This window comes from Mustelus asterias, chromosome 27 (assembly GCF_964213995.1).
Source record: "Mustelus asterias chromosome 27, sMusAst1.hap1.1, whole genome shotgun sequence".
NCBI lineage: Eukaryota > Metazoa > Chordata > Chondrichthyes > Carcharhiniformes > Triakidae > Mustelus > Mustelus asterias.
The window spans coordinates 18,593,429-18,613,307 of NC_135827.1; the positions used below are offsets into that span (position 1 = coordinate 18,593,429).

A 19,879-nucleotide genomic window follows, 5' to 3' on the forward strand; every position below is an offset into this window, starting at 1 on the left:
CATTTAGCCAGACTTCATCTCACTGCAGATTAGTGTGTTAGTTTGTGTGAGGTTGATGACAGTTCATTGTTGCACACAAGTTAGCAGATCAACCCCACTTGTTTCAAAGGAAATACTTCAATACATTATCAATCAAATTGTGATTAGCACAAGAAAAAGTAACACTGCTTATTCTGATGTGAAACTTGGTCCCATCAAAATAAGAGGAGAAATTTGTTTATAGCTTAACATACTGTTACCAGGTCTGCTTTTGAGTTGAGTTGATCAGGGTATTAAAGATAATAAATTGCTTGACTTGTTGCTATACACCTTCGGCTTGAACCTGACTTGGTTTTATTTCAGTACCAACAGAGACCAGTAAAATATTTGTAGTCATGTTAGTACCTTTATTAATATAGTGCTTATTTAAATATGGGATTTCTAGTTATTTTTGTCAAAAGCTTTTACAGAATCAACATTGCTGGAAAAAGCTAAGTAAAGCTGACCATGTGTAAAACTAGGGCTAGGAATATAATAAATATTTCCTTGTGTCATGACCTTGCAAACAAGAGTTCATCACCTCAGTACAAAATCAGACCCTTTAATAAGAATATTTGCGAACATGGTGTAAATTTATTTGAGAAGAAAGAGAATTCTTTAATTATGTATTAATGTTAAAGTTACTAATATGCCTAAGAATATACTATCACTAACAATAGCTGACTGTAATTTTTTATTGGCAATTAAACAAAGGCAATCTTTCTTGCTCAGTGACAAGAGAGTTCAAGTTTTTTGTTAACCCCAAATCGCAAAGTTTAAGTATCACCTCAAAATCTGTTTCCTCCCTTTTGAACTTGTATGCACACTGCTCTAATTTTGCAAACAGGGTGCAGTGATTGCTTACTTTCAAACCACTTTCACTCCCAGCGTGTCGTTACCGTGTTAGTTCAGTTGAAATGATAAGATCTATGATCTCATGACTACTTCCCAAGGAGAGTACCCAACCTCCCTCTGTGTGGTCTCTTTCCCTGATGGCCAACCCAGACTTGGGGAGAGAAAAACATTCTGTCGCTCAGTGACATGAGGATACACCACTGCGCTACATCCTTCACATTCCTTTCATTTTATTATCCGCTACTATTAACTAAGAAAGAGAATCAATCCCATCTATATAACATTTAAAGTGGATTCCAGGGATGATTTTTTTTCTCTCTCGTTTCCAGAAATATAATTCACCCCCTAAACTGTTTTTTTTTCCCCCCCTTCGGTTCTTCCCACACACAAACATTCCTTAACCTCACAGCAACAGTTACAATGTCACCCTGCCTCTGTCATCACAATGACATTACGTATAAATATTGGTGACACAAAGCAAACTCTACCAACAGAAGCTTAAAATTACTGTCAAAACCATGATTCCAGCAACACAAGTTTAAACAAGTGAGTACTTTTTCAATTCTTGATTTTTATTCCACCTCAATGCTCAGAGCTCATATTTAAATTTCTGCCCACAAAGTGAAGCCAATGCTGGTACTGGAAACAAAACAGCATTTTTCCGTTTCAAACAGTGGTTTTAAAGAGGCTCTTGGATGTAATTTGTTGAGCTATTATTTTTAAAGCAGGATTAAATAATTAACTTCTTAATGAGTAAACAATTTTTATTGATGAAAATTTGCTTTGTGAAAAAACCTAGCTTCTTTGTGGTCTTTCTAAATATTGTATTCATGCTATTTACTACTTTTCCCCCAAACACTTCTGACGAGAATACTTTTTAACACACTGTACACAGATTTAAAAATAACTTGAAATAGACTGTTTAATTCTATTTTTTCTATTGCTTAGCAACACAGTTTAATAGTGCCTTTAACTAAAAGAGTTAATTTCAAATCATTTATGTAAACCCCAGAACTTCTGAGGCTGTCTTACAAATTGTACTGTGCTCCATGATGAATGGTTAACTGATAGAATGTAGAGTTTTTTGTTGCAAGTATGCTTACTTTTCTATAAATCCTGCTGTGCCAGTAGCATTCAATGCTGGCTACAAACACTTGCCCTCCTAAAGAAGTGGCACACGACAGAATGAAGAGTCTAATAGGATTATAGTACAAGGCCATTCATACAGCTCCCCCAGTGATGCAGTAAGCTTTTCCAGTTAGACAGCGAGCCATACAAACCAGGAAGGTCTATGCTGATTGAGTTGATCTTGGCCCGTCAGCAGGAGTAAGGTTGGGACTGGCATGAGGAGATAAATCTTGGAGGGGGGGGGGGGGGGAGTTCTCTGGCCTCCCAGTTGTGTGTTTCTCAGCAGTGGGAGATGGCACACTCTTCACTGGCAGTGAGATTCTCTGGTCCCACCAGTGTCAATGGGATTTGACACCGATGTCACCCCACGAAACCCGCAGGAGGAGATATGCTGCCAGCGGGACTGGCGAGTCCTGCCAGCATGAACATTTGGAGAATTCCCCCCATGATGTGTGTTTGTGGTTTGAATGCAGTTATAATGCTGACCAGAAGAAGTGCCTTGCACTGAGTAGTCCAATAACATGCTGTTTCAGGGGTCAGATAGTAATAATGGGTGTGGTTTTCCAGCCCTTCATGCCAGCTGGAACTTCTAGTCTTGCTGAAGGCGATCCCCTCCCATGGCAGGTTCACTGGCAGCAGGATGCGTGAGCCACGCAAAATACTGTAGATATTGGTAGGACCGGACGATTCCGCCACTGGCCATTGGCAAGCTGCTAGAAAACACAAGCCGGAGGGCTGGAAAATCCGGCCCAATGTCTCTGGGTCAGGTACCAATTGGTTCATCCATAAAATCATGCTATTAAATAGGTTTATAAAATTGTTATGTTTCTGAGCTGTGTCTTTTTAAGATAAAATGGAGGGAGTTAAGTCAAGTGGCACAGTGGTTAGCACTGCTGCCTCACAGCGCCAGGAACCCAGGTCCAATTCCAGCCTCGGGTCACTGTCTGTGTGGAGTTTGCATGTTCTCCCCGTGTCTACATGGGTTTCCTCCGGGTGCTCTGGTTTCCTCCCACAGTCCAAAAATGTGTGGGTTAGGTTGATTGGCCATTCTAAATTGACCTTCGTGTCAGGGGGATTAGCAGGTCTAATGCGTGGGGTTGCAAGAATAGGACCTGGGTGGGATTGTGGTTGGTACAGACTGATGGGCCGAATGGCCTCCTGTACTGTAGGGATTCTGTGATTCTAAGCAGATTTCAGAGCAGATCACAGCAGCCCTGGAGCAGTTAAAGGTCAAAAGGAGGATCAGAATGTGCTACTGCGGTGAAGGTTTAAGGTGTTCACGTTTAGATCACTTGCAGTGGTCTCTTGCATTCACAATAAGTAGACTATGACTCTTACAAAACCTCAGCAAAGATTTGAAAGTATCTGGATATGAAACATTGTGTTGTACGCTGTCTGTTTACTTATAAGATGAAAGGGAGTTGGGGGCTAAGAATAGCTAATCAGCATTTCTTCCTGTGTTTTTTTTTGCCATGGGGAAAAGTGTAAAGCAGACCATTTTCGAGATCAGGTTACAGGCTTCCCTATAAATCAGTGAATATCACAGACAGGTGGCAGATTTGTGTGGTCGGCAGAGAGAAGAGGCTGCTTGGCTTTGTAAACTACGATGTGGAGATGCCGGCGTTGGACTGGGGTAAACACAGTAAGAAGTTTAACAACACCAGGTTAAAGTCCAACAGGTTTATTTGGTAGCAAAAGCCACAAGCTTTCGGAGCCTTAAGCCCCTTCAGGTGAGTGGGAATTCTGTTTACAAACAGGGCATATAAAGACACAAACTCAATTTACAGAATAATGATTGGAATGCGAATACTTCCAACTAATCATGTCTTTAAGATACAAACAATGTGAGTGGAGAGAGCATCAAGACAGGCTAAAAAGATGTGTATTGTCTCCAGACAGGACAGCCAGTGAGACTCTGCAGGTCCAGGCGAGCTGTGGGGATTACAGATAGTGTGACATGAACCCAATATCCCGGTTGAGGCCGTCCTCATGTGTGCGGAACTTGGCTATCAGTTTCTGCTCAGCGACTCTGCGTCGTCGTGTGTCGTGAAGGCCGCCTTGGAGAACGCTTACCTGAATATCAGAAGCAGAATGCCTGTGTCCGGCCACGGGCATTCGGCCTCTGAAATTCGGGTAAGCGTTCTCCAAGGCGGCCTTCGCGACACACGACGGCGCAGAGTCGCTGAGCAGAAACTGATAGCCAAGTTCCGCACACATGAGGATGGCCTCAACCGGGATATTGGGTTCATGTCACACTATCTGTAATCCCCACAGCTTGCCTGGACCTGCAGAGTCTCACTGGCTGTCCTGTTTGGAGACAATACACATCTCTTTAACCTGTCTTAATGCTCTCTCCACTCACATTGTCTGTATCTTAAAGACTTGATTAGCTGTAAGTATTCGCATTCCAACCATTATTCTGTAAATTGAGTTTGTGTCTTTATATGCCCTGTTTGTGAACAGAATTCCCACTCACCTGAAGAAGGGGCTTAACGCTCCGAAAGCTTGTGGCTTTTGTTACCAAATAAACCTGTTGGACTTTAACCTGGTGTTGTTAAACTTCTTACTTTGTAAACTACCACAGCACGATGTGGGATGGTTACTGTCTCTAGTTGAGACAAATCCCACAGTCATCTGAAGATTCTGGGAGATTTATCTTGGCCTGGCTAGGGGGTCAAGAATTATTGGGACAGACTTTAACTGCTGGGACACTATTTCAGAAAATCTCCGAAAACTAAGGAAAGTGCCTGGAGGTAGTTATGCAAAGTTACCACTTGGTGAAATGGATAAATACAAACCTATTTCAAGCTGAAAGCAACTCCTCTGCTATAAGAATTGTAATTCTGTGAAGAGTGCAATGTGGGATGTCTGTAAAAAGGGACTATTCCTTTCATTTAAAATACAAGTTGCTTACAAAAAGGAAGTAGTGTGTCATCGAATTTTAGAATCCCTGCAGTGCAGGAGGAGGCCATTTGGCCCATCGAACCTGCACCGACAACAATTCCACTAAGGCAACCCCCTGTGTTTACCCTGATAATCCCTTCTGACAAGGGGCAATTTTGCATGCCAATCCACCTAACCTGCACATCTTTGGAGTGTGGGAGGAAACCGGAGCACACCCACGCAGTTACGGGGTGAACGTGCAAACTCCACACAATAAGCTGAGGCTGGAATTGAATTTGGGTCCCCGGCGTTGTGAGGCAGCAGTGCCAACCACTATGCCACCGTACCGTCCCAAAGTCAGGAAGTGGATGGGAGGGGAGACTCAGGTGAGGCAAGACGTTTTGGGGGTCTTGTTGGGGATGCCTTCCCCTTTACTGCCTGAGGCCTGAGCACTCTAAACTGCGGGGCCTCTCCAATCTTCCTCCTGCTCCAACCCCCCCTCCTCCCCACCTTGACATGGGTGTCGCTGGCTGGCCAGCATTTATTGCCCATCCCTAATTGCCCGAGGACAGTTAAGAGTCAAACACATTGCTGTGGCTCTAGAGTCACATGTAGGCCAGATCAGGAAAGGACGGCAGATTTCCTTCCCTAAAGGACATTAGTGAACCAGATGGGTTTTTCCAACCATCGACAATGGCTTCATGGTCACCAGTAGATTCTTAATTCCAGATATTTTTTATTGAATCCAAATTCCACCATCTCCCGTGATGGGATTCGAACCCTGGTCCCCAGAATATTAGCTGAGTTTCTGGATCAGTAGTCTAGCGATAATACCACGAGCCCATCGCCTCCCCCAATGTCGTCAGTAGCACATTCCGTCATCTGTTACAGCAAATGTTTTAAAATGTGAAATCTTGTCATGTCATCCTTTTCTGTTAACTTTAAACGTTGAATTAACTTTAAACGTTAAGTTAATTAACTTTTAAACGCTAAGTTAGTCTCTATGGTAATTATAACAATATTCTAAAAAGGTATCAACTGCAGGAGAGGAGAAAAGGGGATAAGTTGATCAAGGATTTGATTTGATTTATTATTGTCACATCTATTAGGATACACTGAAAAGTATTGTTTCTTGCACACTATTCAGACAAAACATGCTGTTCACAGACTACGGAGGGAAGAAGGAAAGGAGCAGGTATAGAATATAGCGTGGCAATTACAGATAGGGTGCAGAGAAAGATCAGCATAATATATAATGGGTCCATTCAGAAGTCTGATGGCAGCACGGAAGAAGCTGTTCTTGAGTCAGTTGGTACATGATCTCAGACTTTTGTATCTTTTTCCTGACAGAAGAAGGTGGAAGAGAGAATGTCCAAGGTGCGTGGGGTCCTTAATTATGCTGGCTGCTTTTCCGAGGCAATGGGACGTGTAGATGGAGTCAATGGATGGGAGGCTGGTTTGCGTGATGGATTGAAAGGATGATGAGTTGAAATGCATTCTGTTGATCAGATCGAGGACAGGTTCCTCATATATGCCGTGTCATGTGGCAAGATGGATCAGAGGTATTTTTGCTGTAGTACACTAGGCAGTGACACAGGGACTGATAATATAGAGGAATATTACACAAATGTACACGGGACTATTACACAAAAACAGAATTGAAGAAATTGCACAGCAACTGTATATAATGGGGGTTTTTGCAAGGATACTGTATGCAATGCAGAGAAACATTTCACATGGACTGTCTGAACCATGTAAAGTGGGATATGTCCTGGGTTGTATCTCCAGTTTGTGCTAAATTCACATGGACTATAGCGGAATGATATACAACCGTACTGAGAGATTGCACAAGAATTGTATCAAATTGTTTTTACAGAATAATTTACAAGAAGGTCTATGCATGGGTGAGAATTGTTCTGTTGAAAGCTTTTAAAAAAAAAGTCTGCCAAAATTGTTAAAGGATGAATATCACCCAATAGTGACTATATAGCACATATTAAAGGAAGGTTGTTAATTAATACTGTATTAGTTGCAGATTACCTTGCTGCTCTATTATAGAGAGAAATTATGCAGACAGTTTGTATTATTGAAAAAGACTACAAAATAGTCAAGCAGGATCTTGTATGTACAGGATGTGCAGGCGGAAATGGAAGTTTACTTACTGAAAACTAAAGGTCAGAAACTTGTTAATCCCCTGGGATGCAAAGCGGAAGGAATTTTAAACTGATTAACAACTGAAAAGAAGTTTTGGCACAAGGTCTTTGAGTGGCTGTACTCTTGCAGCTCTGATACTTTCTGACCAGATTCTCCCTTTTGCCATCAGCACTGCCAGTAATTCTGCTCGGAGCACTCCAGCCTGCTCACCCATCCTGAGGAAACGATCGAGATCCCCAACCCCTCAGAACCTAGAGGGTGAGAACATGGTGGAGAAGGGCTCGGACCATTCCTCAGACAAATCACCTTCCACCCCAGAACAGGGTATCCAACGGAGCTACTCTTCCCAGTCGGGTCGAAGCAGCAAGAACTCCAAGGTGAGCTGAGTTTAATGTTCAGCGAAAAGGGTTAATAATGGGAGGAGGGTGGAGGAATTGATCTATAAAGGGATCCTGTATCTTTGTGTCAGTACTGCAGGCCAATTACTAAGCAATATAGAAATCTGCTTTAAGTATTGCAATAATCAGTCTGAGGAAAGGCACACTTTACACTGTGAAGAAATTAAGCTAAAGTATTCAGCCATTTTCTAAGTCATGATTATTTAAAGTATCAGTTAATATTTTCAATATTTTTACAACCTCTAAAAGTAGCTAGCTTTATTTTGTTCAAAGAAGTTCCATGGGTGCTGTACTTGTGTTCTTGTGAAATCTCATTTATTTTGCTAATATTGGTTGTTGTCCAAAATACATTTTCACGTCGCTGATAATTTACAGCGATCAGTATGACATGTCATTTGACATTTTTCATCACACTCAAGTTCTTGTGGTGCCAAAGCTTGGATATGTGGATTCATTCAATGGTCCATTTGGTAATAGCTGTGCCAAGGCTGTCTGAACCATGTAGAGTGGAATAGGTCCTGGGTTGTATCGCCAGTTTATGCTAAGTTAACTGGTCTCCGATATGACAAAAGAATATGGGTTAAAATTTACTTCAGTTCTCTTGGGCTATGGAGAGGAAAGTCAGCCAAAATATCTAGTTCTGGCTGCGATCTGACTCTTAAAGGGTGTAAGGTGAGAATGGTTGAGTTTCATTGTGATATATTTCATCCTATTGACACTTAATGCTGGACTCCCACAAAGAATTATAGGCCGGTTATCTGTGGAACGCATCTTTGGAAAGATGGGGACAAACTGGAGTTAGAGGTCAGGCTAACATCAAAAAACAAAATGGTCAAATTTGTAAATTGTTTTTTTTTTAAAATGAACATTTAACATGTTCTAATGAAGCAATAATGTTTCAAATGTGTCTTGGCTCAAATTGTTTATTTGCTTTTCAAACAATCCTCATTTTAGAAACAAATTTCTCCATTCTCAGGGAATAGTTGTTTAGTATAACACAAGTAACTGAATAGGATATGCAGACAAGATTCTTTGTTACCCAGTCATGGAAGTCAAGTTGTTCTCCATTTTTCCTACTTTAAGAAAATCCCCAGGGCTCTATGTCCAATAACGCAGATAGCTTTTTGATCTAATGAGTAAGCCCAGTCTGAAACTGTCTCCCATAACTATATCACAATGTATTGGACCATCAATGTACAGCGCATTCATTACATTTTTTTGCATTAATACACAGAGCAACCTTGAGTTATTAAAACTTTGGTGTGTGAACCTTCAATATGAGGTTACTCACCAGCCACACTTCCTGACGAGTGAAATTTTTAGCTTTAAAAATGTGACTGAGTTACATCTGACTATCTTCCAAACATTGATTTTTCACTGCAGAACAATAATGGGAAACATTTAAACTAGTGATCAATGCTATTCTTCCTGTTCCTGCATATTAGGGAGAATATATTCCACTAAAAGCAAAGAACAAATTCAACATTAATGAGGCTTCATGGATGAGTAAAAACACGAGAGAACAATGAAGGAAGGCATGCATTAAGTACATAATAGCAAAGGAGTGCAACATAAGAGAGAATTGAAGAGATTAAGAGATGTCAAAAAAATGGCAAAGTGGACCATCAAGTTGAATTATCGAGCAACATCAAACAGAATAGTAAAATATTCTTGAAGGCACATCAATAAAAGAGGGGCTGGGATTTGAATAGGGTCTTAAAAGGATGGACAGGATAATACCACAGTTAATGATAGAGATGGCAGAAATATTAAATCATTATTTTGCCTTGGTATTTACCAGAGAGATGGGACAGCTGGACATGACATTGGATAATGAAGTAAGTGATGAGAGCTATGTACTTAAAACAAAAAGGGAAATGTATTGAATGAATTGATCAAACTGAAAAAGAATAAAATCCTGGTCCAGATGGATTGCATCCATGAATTTTAAAATAATTTAGGGTAGAGATAGCAGAGCCATTGCCACATGTATTTAATAATTCGTCAGAAAATAATGTAGTGCCAGAGGATTGGCTGATAGCTAACAAATTATCTATGCTTCAGAAGAAGAATAGAACATGTCTAGGGAACTGTAATTCATTAAATTTAACATGAGTCATAAGAAAACAATGAAACCTCTCATAAAGCACAGACTAGAAACACATCTAGAAAAGAAAAATAATAATGAATAGTCAGCATAGATTTCAAAAAGCAAAATCTTGCTAGCCCATCCTTACTGAATTTTTGACGAAATAGATGAGAGTAGTAATCTGATAAATGTAATTTATTTGGATTTTCAAAAGACCTTTGATAATGTGCTCAAAAAAGGCCAGGGAATGGATAAAAGCAAATTACTGTGGATGCTCAAATCGCCTTCTGTCTTCCAATCAGCTTTGACAAAAGGTCATCTGGACTCAATGTCAGCTCTTTTCTCTCCTTACAGATGCTGCCAGACCTGCTGAGATTTTCCAGCATTTTCTCTCCCAGAGAATGTGGAGTCGGGGCAAATGGCAGGATGGATTGTTAGCTGGATTGCTTTTCATAGTGGTCGAGGGTGAGCAGTTTTGTTCCCACAAGTATCTGTGCTGGGACCAAATTGAGGAGGGGCGGGACTGGAAAATTCCATACCGAGGAAGACTAGCAAATTGTCGGAAGATATTAACTTTTAGAATGGACAAATAATTGGCAAAGGAAGTTCAACACGCAAATGTGAGATGGTACACTTGGTAAAAAGAATAGAGAGGCCACTTAGTATTCGGAAGATATAAGCCTAGAAGGAGTAGAGGAACAAGATCTTAGAGTACAAATCGTTAAATCTTGCAGGTTAGCAAAGCCATCAAAAGGCAAACCAAGCACTGTGGCGATAGAATTTAAATGTAGGGAAGTTTTATGCTAAATCTGTATCAATCTTTAGTTAGGCCACACTTAAAAGTCGAGTTCTGGTTGTCATATTATTAAAAAAAAGATATAGAGGCACTGGGGACGGTACAGAGAAAATTTACGAGCAAGATTCCAGAACTACAAGGACTTGCATAATGGGAAAGGATGAATAGGCTAAGCCTCTTTTCTCTTGCAAATAGAAGGTCCTGATGGAGGTCTTGATAGAGTGGATACAGAGAGAATATTTCCTCTTGTGGATAAGAGCATAACTACAGGCCATGAATCCAATCGAGAATTCAGGAAAAACTCTACCCAAACAATGATAAAATGTGGAATGTGTTACAACAAGGAGCAGTTGAGGCAAATAACAGAGATGCATTTAAGATTAAGGCTGGTCAGGTTTATGAGGTTTTTTTCTTCATGTTTTCAGATTTTAGATATTTTCCATTAAATCTCTGAGTAAAGATTTTATTACCTTTCCCACTACTGCCATTAAGCTAACTGGCCTATAGTTCCCTGGATTCTCTTTAAACGTAGCTGTCTGCTAGTCCTCTGGTACTTTTTTTCCAAATGAGTTTTTATATATATATATATATATATATTATAGTATCTTTGTTATCTGTCCCCTAACTTCTAATATGCACGGATGCAATGCATCTGGACTGGAGTTTCATTCTCTATACGCTTGTTTAGTTTATCTATTATCTCCCTTCTTACTTGGGTGTCTTCACTTTTTTTGATCTCCTTGTCCAATGCTGCATGGCCATGTTAGATTTTCTGGTAACTACTGAGATAAAGTAATTATTTAATACTTTTGCCACTTTGTTGTAAATATCCTTATGTTTATTGTCTGCATTCCTTCATGGTCCTATCCATGTTCCATTTTTCTCTTGTTACTTATGTGCTTGTAGAGAACTTTGTTATTTCTTTTAATGTTCATTGATAATTTAATTCGGTAGTTCCAATTTTTCTTTGAATTGTGTAGTAGGTGTGCGAAAGCAGAACTGTTTATAACAAAACTGTTTGCAATTTTGAAATCTATGAAATGGCAGAAATCCTTTCCCTATTAAATAACCAAGGCAGCTCCAGGAGACGACAGCATCAGTAGGTAAACATGACTTAACCTCATATCCTCAGTGTCTTTTTCTGAGAACTTACAGTCCAAAGATGTGCAGGTTAGGTGGATTGGCCATGCTAAATTCCCCCTTAGTATCAGGGGGACTAGCCAGGGTAAATGCATGGGGATTATGGGGATAGGGCCTGGGTGGGATTGCGGTCAGTGCAGACTCGATGGGCCAAATGGCCTCCTTCTGCACTGTAGGATTCTATGAATCCTTCCTCCAGTAACTTATTCCAAAGGATGACAAGCCTGCTGTAGAAAATGTCAATGATTTCCAACCAGATTGTTTGCTGATGTTATTGTTATGATGTCAGCCAGGACTCAGTTATAGGATTCTTGTGAGTTGGAAGGTTGTGGGTTCAAATTCCACTCCAGAGATTTGAGCATAAAAATCTAGGCTGATGCTCTAGTGCAGTATTGAGGCAATGTTGCACTGTTGGGATGCTGTCTTTTGGAGGACACATTAAAGCAATGCCCAGTTTGCCTCGCAGATAAGAAGACCCCATGACAATTTTTTTGAAGATGGCCAAAGGAGTTTTTTCCAGTTTCCTGATCAATATCTATTCCTCGTTCAACATTTCAAAAACAAGACATATGATTGTTATTACATTGCTCTTTGTAGGAGTCACATTTCCTACATTACAACAGTGTCTCCACTTCTAAAGTACTTCAATTGCTCTAAAGTATCCTTTCGTCAAAAGACCTATTAAAGGGAAGATTTTTTTTCTCACAGTAATTTGATCTATTCATACTAAAACTTATCATTTTGATAATCTTATCCAAACTTGCAGCATTTAATTGCATTGTAATTTAAAACTCTCAGTAAACCACCTTAAAAACTTGCTTCCATGTTTAAAATGCACAACTATTGTCGTGAAAGAGAAGAAAACATGTATGAAAAATAAGAAAGAAAGTGATGATTTGAAGTTCTCAGCTTCCTGCACACCAGCTTTAAAACTCATCCCGTTGGAGCATCTTGTAAGCTGTGAAATAACTTGCAGCTACAGATTTGATTTCCTTTTGTCCATGTCATATTTTTGATTTTTAAATATTTTCTGGTGTAATCCTCCCTACCTATTTTCCCCTTCCACCCTGTCCTCAGAGAGTGGTCAGGTAAGAAATCTGCCTCCAGGCTTCTGCTAAATCTCATCAGCTGAGCATTTAGGAGACATTTAGAAGTAAATATGGGGTGGGATTTCCCAGCCATTCCTGCCAGTGGGATCTTCCAGTCCCACTGAAGTCGACCCTCCTCGATGGGTTCCCTGGTGGTGAATGGGCAAGCCATGCAAAATGCTGTTGACTTCGGCACAACCGGAAGATCCTGTTTACAGCCAATGATGAGCCATCTTTGCCAGGGCAAAACTCACCATGGAGGAGCTGGAAATTTCTGGCCAGGGCGATTGATTTATTCTCCCTCTTTATAGAAAAGTGTCTCTGCTCTGCTTTCCATAATGGCTTAACTTGAGCTTAAATTTGAAGTAAAAAAATCTTCATTTACCTAGTGCAGAAGAGTTATTAGACTCTACCATTTCTATAATCAGATTAAGATGCTGTAAGTCTTCTCATAGGAAAACGTGTTCTTTATTCCTTATTCTAGCAGTTATACAGCATTGATGACATGAAATTTGGAAGTTTTCCTTGGAGAGGATTGAAAGGAGATTTGAAAGAACTGTTGAAAATGATGTGGGGTCTGGGCAGAATAGTTAGTGGAATAGTCAAAAAGCAGAGGACGCAGGTTTATGGTGAATGACAAAAGAACCAGGTGACTGATAATGAAATAATGAAAGACAAAATGAAAATTTTTTTGAAGCAGCAAATGGGTAAGATGTGGCATTCACTGCTTGGGAGTGTGGTGATGGAGGCAGATTCAGTTGTGACTTTCAAAATGCATTTGAATCATTCAGAGAGAAATTTTTCAGGGAAGTGGTACCAGCACAGACATGAAAGGCCAAATGAAATGATTCTCTGTGTATGCAACATTCAATGCAGTAACTATCAACTGAACTACACTTGAGCATCATTGTTAAGTTTTGGAATTGGCCAGAAAATTTAAAATGATTTCTGCTGGTCATGATTACAATGGGCCTGGGTGGGATTGTGGTCGGTGCAGACTCGATGGGCCGAATGGCCTCCTTCTGCTCTGTAGGGTTTCTATGATTGTAAAATGGAGCAAAATGTAAGCTGAGTGCCGGACTCAACCAAATTCTTGCTAAGTTAATATTGGAGTTCTACTCCCTGACACTTCCTTGATTATCTGTGTGCATTACTTTATTGTGGAGGCTACTTACAGGTTTGTTGCCAAACAAGATGTGTTAAATGCTCATTAACTATTACAGGGTAGAACAGAAAGGAGATTTAATTGCAATTCCATACTAGTCTCCAAAGAAAAGGACCGTGGTGCTAGGGTGAGGAGCACACTGGTTGTGGTACGAATATCGGTTTTGGGCTTGAGCATAGAAGTTACAATCCTTTCTAAGCTAAGAATGGAGCCTAGCGTCACATGAAATGTTAAATGCAACTAATCACTTCCATCATCTTGAAACAGTGCAGTGAAATCTGGTTTACTAAACATTTACTTGGAGCAGATGTTCACAGAATCAGTGCTACAAGAAAAGAAATTCAATTTGACAGCCTTGTCATTTTTCTTCTCTTGATGGGTTTTACTGTTTTTTTAAGCAATAGATTAGCTCATGCCCAATGAGAAACTAAACTATATAGATCAGCAATTTTGATCCCAGACCTGTGGAGTTGGCTTATCCAGATTGGGTAACAGTAGGGATTCCAGATTGGACCTTGGTCCCAATTTTTGATAATCAAAGCTATAATTGCCCATGATCCTCAAGGTAGTGTTTTAGACCCAACCATCTTTAACTGCTTTGTCATTAGCCTTCCCTCCATTATGAGGCCAGAAGCAGAGATTTTCATTGATGATTGCGTGATTTTCTTATGCCATGCTCCATGCAGCAGAAATTGGGCAACATTCATACTTAAGCTGAAATGAAAGGAAAATACTGCGGATGTTGGAATCTGAAACCAAAAGAGAAAATGCTGGAAAGTCTCAGCAGGTTTGGCAGCGTCTGTAAGGAGAGGAAAGAGCTGACGTTTCAAGTCCAGATGACCTGCTGAGATTTTCCAGCATTTTCTCTTTTGGTTTCATACTTAAGCTGATAAGTGACAAGTAACATTCATGCCAAAGAAATATCAGAGAATAACCAGCTCCAAGAAGGGAGATTCTAACCATCTCCCTGTGACATTCAACAGTATTATTATCGCTGAATCCTGCATCGTCAACATCTTGGGGTTACCATTGCTCAGAAACTTAACTGGACCAAGCATACAAATAATGTGGCTACAAGAGCAAGTCAGAGATTGTCAATTCTGCAGTGAGTAACTCAACTCCTGACTCCCAAATTCTGGCTACCATCTACTGGGCACAAGTCAGGAATGTGATAGAATAGTCTCCATGTGCTTGGATGAGTGCAGCTCTAACAACATTCAAGAAGCTTGACGCCATCCAGGATAAAGGAGCCCACTCCATTCTGTCACCTTGAGTCTTCACTACCACCTCCACCAGTACACAGTGACAGCAGTCTATATTATCCACAAGGTGCACTGCCAAGCCTACTTCAACAGGACCTTTCAAACCTGCAACCTCCACCACCTTGAAGGACAAGGGCAGCGGATGCATGGAAGTGCCACCATCAGGGGGTTCCCCAAGTCACGCATTATCCTGACGTGAACCTTATCCGCATTCCTTCACTGTAGCTGGAACCTGGAACCCTCTTTCTCACAACATTTGGGGATAACTACACCATATGGACTCCTCGAGGCTGATTAGGGATGGGAAAAGAATGCTGACCTTGCTAACAATGCTCACATCCCAGGAACGAATAATAAATAAAGTCTGGCTTCCCAGATAGAAAACACATTTGTGAAGTCAGATGAGGACAGTCTGTCTGGTTGTGATCCCAGTAAGAGTTTTAACAACACCAGGTTAAAGTCCAACAGGTTTATTTGGTAGCGAAAGCCACAAGCTTTCAGAACAGGCTGTTCGGAACTCCCACCCACCTGACGAAGGGACAGCCTGTTCCGAACGCTAGTGGCTTTTGCTACCAAATAAACCTGTTGGACTTTAACCTAGTGTTGTTAGACTTCTTACTGTGTTTACCCCAGTCCAACACCGGCAGCTCCACATCATGGTTGTGATCCTGCCAAGAAGCATTAGTTGAAGAACTGATATTCCTCCTATGAAACCATATCACAACCAAGCCAATGCAGGATCCTGGTATAGGCCGAACTACAGACATGAAAATATTCCTGTAGGAATATTTGTCTCGCTTGTAATTTTGTGTACTGGCTGATTCGATCACATGGCAACCTCTTCACAGTTTAACAAGGTTGAGGAGAGCTCTTGAAGTATAAATTAACTTTATTCATTTTGTGAGTCAAGTGGCTCAGTTGTATGGATACTTGCAGATTTGTATATCTAAATTCAATCTAGAAGATAATTGGATATTTATTTCAAGTCTTAAGATTTTGCAGAGCTATATGGAAGAGGCATGGAAATGGGACAAGGTCAAGAGAGCTGACACAGCTTGGGCCAAATTGCTTTTTTTTGTACTGTAACCATTCAATGAGTCTATAAAGAAAGAGCTTGCTTTTATGAAAAAAATCTTTTGTGACCTCGGAATTTCCCAAAATTAGTGCAATAAATTCTCTCAAATTTTCTTTCACTTTAGATCTGCTGTAGATTTGACTTCTCCAGAGCCATGATTTTATGGAGTCTGTTGTTTACCCTTATGTTGACAAATGTCCATGTAAGCTTTAGTGATTTTGTTTGATGTTGTAATCGAGGCCAATCTTAGGCGACTCAATAATAGTCCAACGCCGGCATCTCCACATCATGACTCAATATTTGCCAGGCATACTTCTGGCATCCATTGTGGTGGTTTGAAAAATCTTGGCGGGGGGCTTCCCCAGCTAACATGGGCTAATCCAACTTGGACTGGAGTTTAAACAAGGAACCTTTTCTGTTGCAAATGAGTTAAAGGCTTTGGGGGCAATTTTTAACCTAACCAGCCCGTTAACAACTGACAGATTGTGGGCAATGCCAATTTTACTCTCCATTAATGTCATTGCAAAGTAATATTAAGTGTGATGTAAAACCAGCATTCAGCTAATCCAGTGGGTTTCACACCAAGTGAGTGAGATTAAAATTATCCATTTGCATTTTAAACCTTCAAGAGAGCAGGAAAATTTTTAATTTGCAGATGAAGAGTTTAGTATAAAATGTTAATTATTGCCAAATATTGAATGACTTTGTTCCAAAGGAACAGGTTATGCTGCATCATGTCTGTAATTATTTTATGATCTTGGATTTTATGCCTGATGGTTGTTTACTATCTATTCACATGGAATCCTATTTCTTTTGTTAGCCTATGCAAAATGCTGTGGCCCTGAATTTGTTCTGCTGCAGTGGTGCCAATGCTATTGGTGTTGAGCAGTGGTCAATCTAACCAATGCTTGAACTCCTCTTCCAAATATTTGTTATTTTAATCTGTTTATATTTTAAAAAAACAAAAGATATGAATTTAAATGGCACTTTCCGCAATCACCAGGTGTCTCAAAGTGCCTTACAACCAGTGGAGTAGTTTTGAAATGTTGTCACTGTTGTAATGTCGGAAGCATCCATAATGGCAGGAGTGTCCCAGGAGGCAGCAACAAAATTAAATCTGCCCTGCTTGCACCCACTGCCATGCACACTAATGATTTGTACTGAGCTTCTATTCATCTGCATATCTGCATACAGTATAAATAGACATTCCTACACCCACAATTGTGCAGGGAAAATAACTATTTTGAAGATAAAGGCCTGACCATTTATAGTGTTTAGTTAACTGGTAGTGCAAGGCACAAAGATGAGGTCTCCTGCTTGAATGTCCAGCTGTAGTATAAATATCTCAGCAATTAAATTTCTAAGTATACATGTTTCACGTGAATATAAAGTACTGCACCCAGTGTAGCTCAGAATAAATGACTCCTGTGGGCTCAGTTAGTTAATGGAAGCAGTACTGTTTTTGACATTTTAACCCACTAACATCTTGGCTTTGAAATTCTATTTCTAAGTGTTTTTTTCTTAACATTTCAAGCAATTTTATGTTGTGATTTCTTTGTTTTCTTCTGTGCATGCTCTGTCTCTACTAGTCTCACAAGCGACTTTCAAAAGTAAGCATTTTCTTTTCTGTTTCCTTAATAGACTGTGGTTTCTGATTGCATTCTTTGTACTGTTATATATCACGCACCAACAGACTGAGTACTTCAGGCCGACCAGGCTGTTTTCTTGGTCCAAGCTCATTCTAAAGCAAGTCTCTTATTTTGTGTGCTCAGAGGTATAAGGACTAATGTATTCCAAGATATGGAGGCATGGGCTTAGTCGAGGACAGGTTGACCTTTGTCGCCAAGGGCAATGCCTAGAGATTTTTGCTGCCTTTAAATATTTATCATCTCATCTCATAATTTCCATCCTGATGTTCTCAAAGTGTGCCTCTCCTCCAGGTTAAAAAAAAATGCAGTTTCAAAAGTAAAATATGAAACAAAACTTTGGAATAGTAAGCTACTTAAAAAAAACATATTTTACACTTTAAACTTATGAAAAGGTATTTGAATTAATTTAAAACAGGGTAAACTGGTAAAATAAAACTGGATATGCTGGAAACCTCAAACAAAACCATAAAATGTTAAAAATACACAGGTCGATCAGGCATCAGTAAAGAGAAAAGTCAGGTTTACCTTTCATCATGAGACACTTCTCTCTACAGATGCTGGCCGACCATTTGTATATTTCCCATGTTTTTATATTTGAATTCTAATGTTTGTGTGTAATTATTCAACAGTTCTTTCTCTCAATTTACACTCTATTTAGAATGTTATTTTTGGCAATCAAATCAGGGTTTTGTGTTATTAGCATGTCTTGTTATTTTTAAATTTATTTTTAAAAGAGCACACCTTCATTGAAGAGCAACCTGGAAGGTGTGGCAGGAGCTTTAGAAACAGACTTGCTAAATTATAAAAGTAAAATCCTGAGAATACTTTGTGCATGACAACCTCCTGAAAAAGTAACCATCTGCACAACATAGGTGAGGCAATTAAATGCAAGGAGCTGCAACTTTGGTAGACAATTTGTTGAAGCCATGGTTAGACAATCTGAGGAAACTTTGAAATCTTTTTATTTCTAGTAGCTGAATTCAAGTGCCTGAGTGACCATATAAACTTGATAATTAATATCTGTACATTGGGTCATTAATAACTTTGGGGCGGCACAGTGACACATGGTTAGCACTGCTGCCTCACAGCTCCAGGGACCTGAGTTTGATTCCCGGCTTGGCTCACTGTCCGTGTGGAGTTTGCATGTTCTCCCCATGTTTGTGTGGGTTTCCTCCAGGTGCTCCGATTTCCTCCCACAGTCCAAAGATGTGCGGGTAAGGTGCATTGGCCGTGCTAAATTGCCCCTTAGTGTTCCGCGATGGGTAGGTTAGAGGGATTAGCAGGGTAAATATGTGGGATTACGGGGATAGGGCCTGGGTGGGATTGTTGTTGGTGCAGACTCAATGGGCTGAATGGTCTCCTTCTGCACTGTAGGGTTTCTATGATTCTCTTGATTCTGTTTTTATTCCTGAAACTGGAAAGGGAACTTTTTCACTTGCCTTTTAACCATTTCATTCTCCCATATGATCATATGCGGCACGGTGGCACAGTGGTTAGCATTGCTGCCTCTCAGCGCCATGGACCCAGGTTTGATTCCCGGCTTGGCTCACTGTCTGTGCGGAGTCTGCACATTCTCCCCTGTGTCTGTGTGGGTTTCCTCCTGGTGCTACGGTTTCCTTGCACAATCCGAAAGACGTGCTGGTTAGGTGAATTGGCCATACTAAATTCTCCCTCAGTGTACCCGAACAGGCGCTGGAGTGTGGTGACATGGGGATTTTCACAGCAACTTCATCGCAGTGATCATGTAAGCCTACTTGTGACACTAATAAATAAACTTTTAAAAAATTATATAGAATAGATATCTGCTGTGGCAAGAAACTAAGCTTAATCCACAGTGCGGAAAACATTATTTGTGTGGTTAACCATGGTATCTAAACCCTGAGGTAAGATGATTGCAATTTGGCCTATCCATTGTTGCATATATTTTTTGAGGCAATATTAGTTAAAATTTGCATCTCTTTTACGGGATTTTGGATGCCCCAGTAAATGCTGGCAGTTGGGTTTTTACAAACATCGATTTCACAATTTTAAAAGAAATACTGCAAATACATTTAATACTGTGCATTAACACAGTTTACAGCAAAATATTGAATCATTTGTTATACTTGCTATATGTTATCGAGCAACACTGGCAAAAGGGAAACTAGAATTACATGTACTTGACCAGGTTGAAGTAGAC

At 40.1% G+C, this 19,879-nt stretch overlaps 1 protein-coding gene across 2 annotated transcripts in view; it reads left to right on the plus strand.

Moving 5' to 3' along the window:
- LOC144479859 (protein Aster-B-like) overlaps nt 1-19,879 on the plus strand; it is a 669,932-nt gene that overhangs the window by 524,677 nt on the left and 125,376 nt on the right. For both annotated transcript variants that reach the window (XM_078198866.1, XM_078198864.1), the window contains exon 4: nt 7,208-7,415. In XM_078198866.1, the coding sequence (XP_078054992.1) occupies nt 7,305-7,415 (111 nt within the window). In that variant the 5' untranslated portion in view covers nt 7,208-7,304. The remainder of the gene's footprint in view (nt 1-7,207; nt 7,416-19,879) is intronic.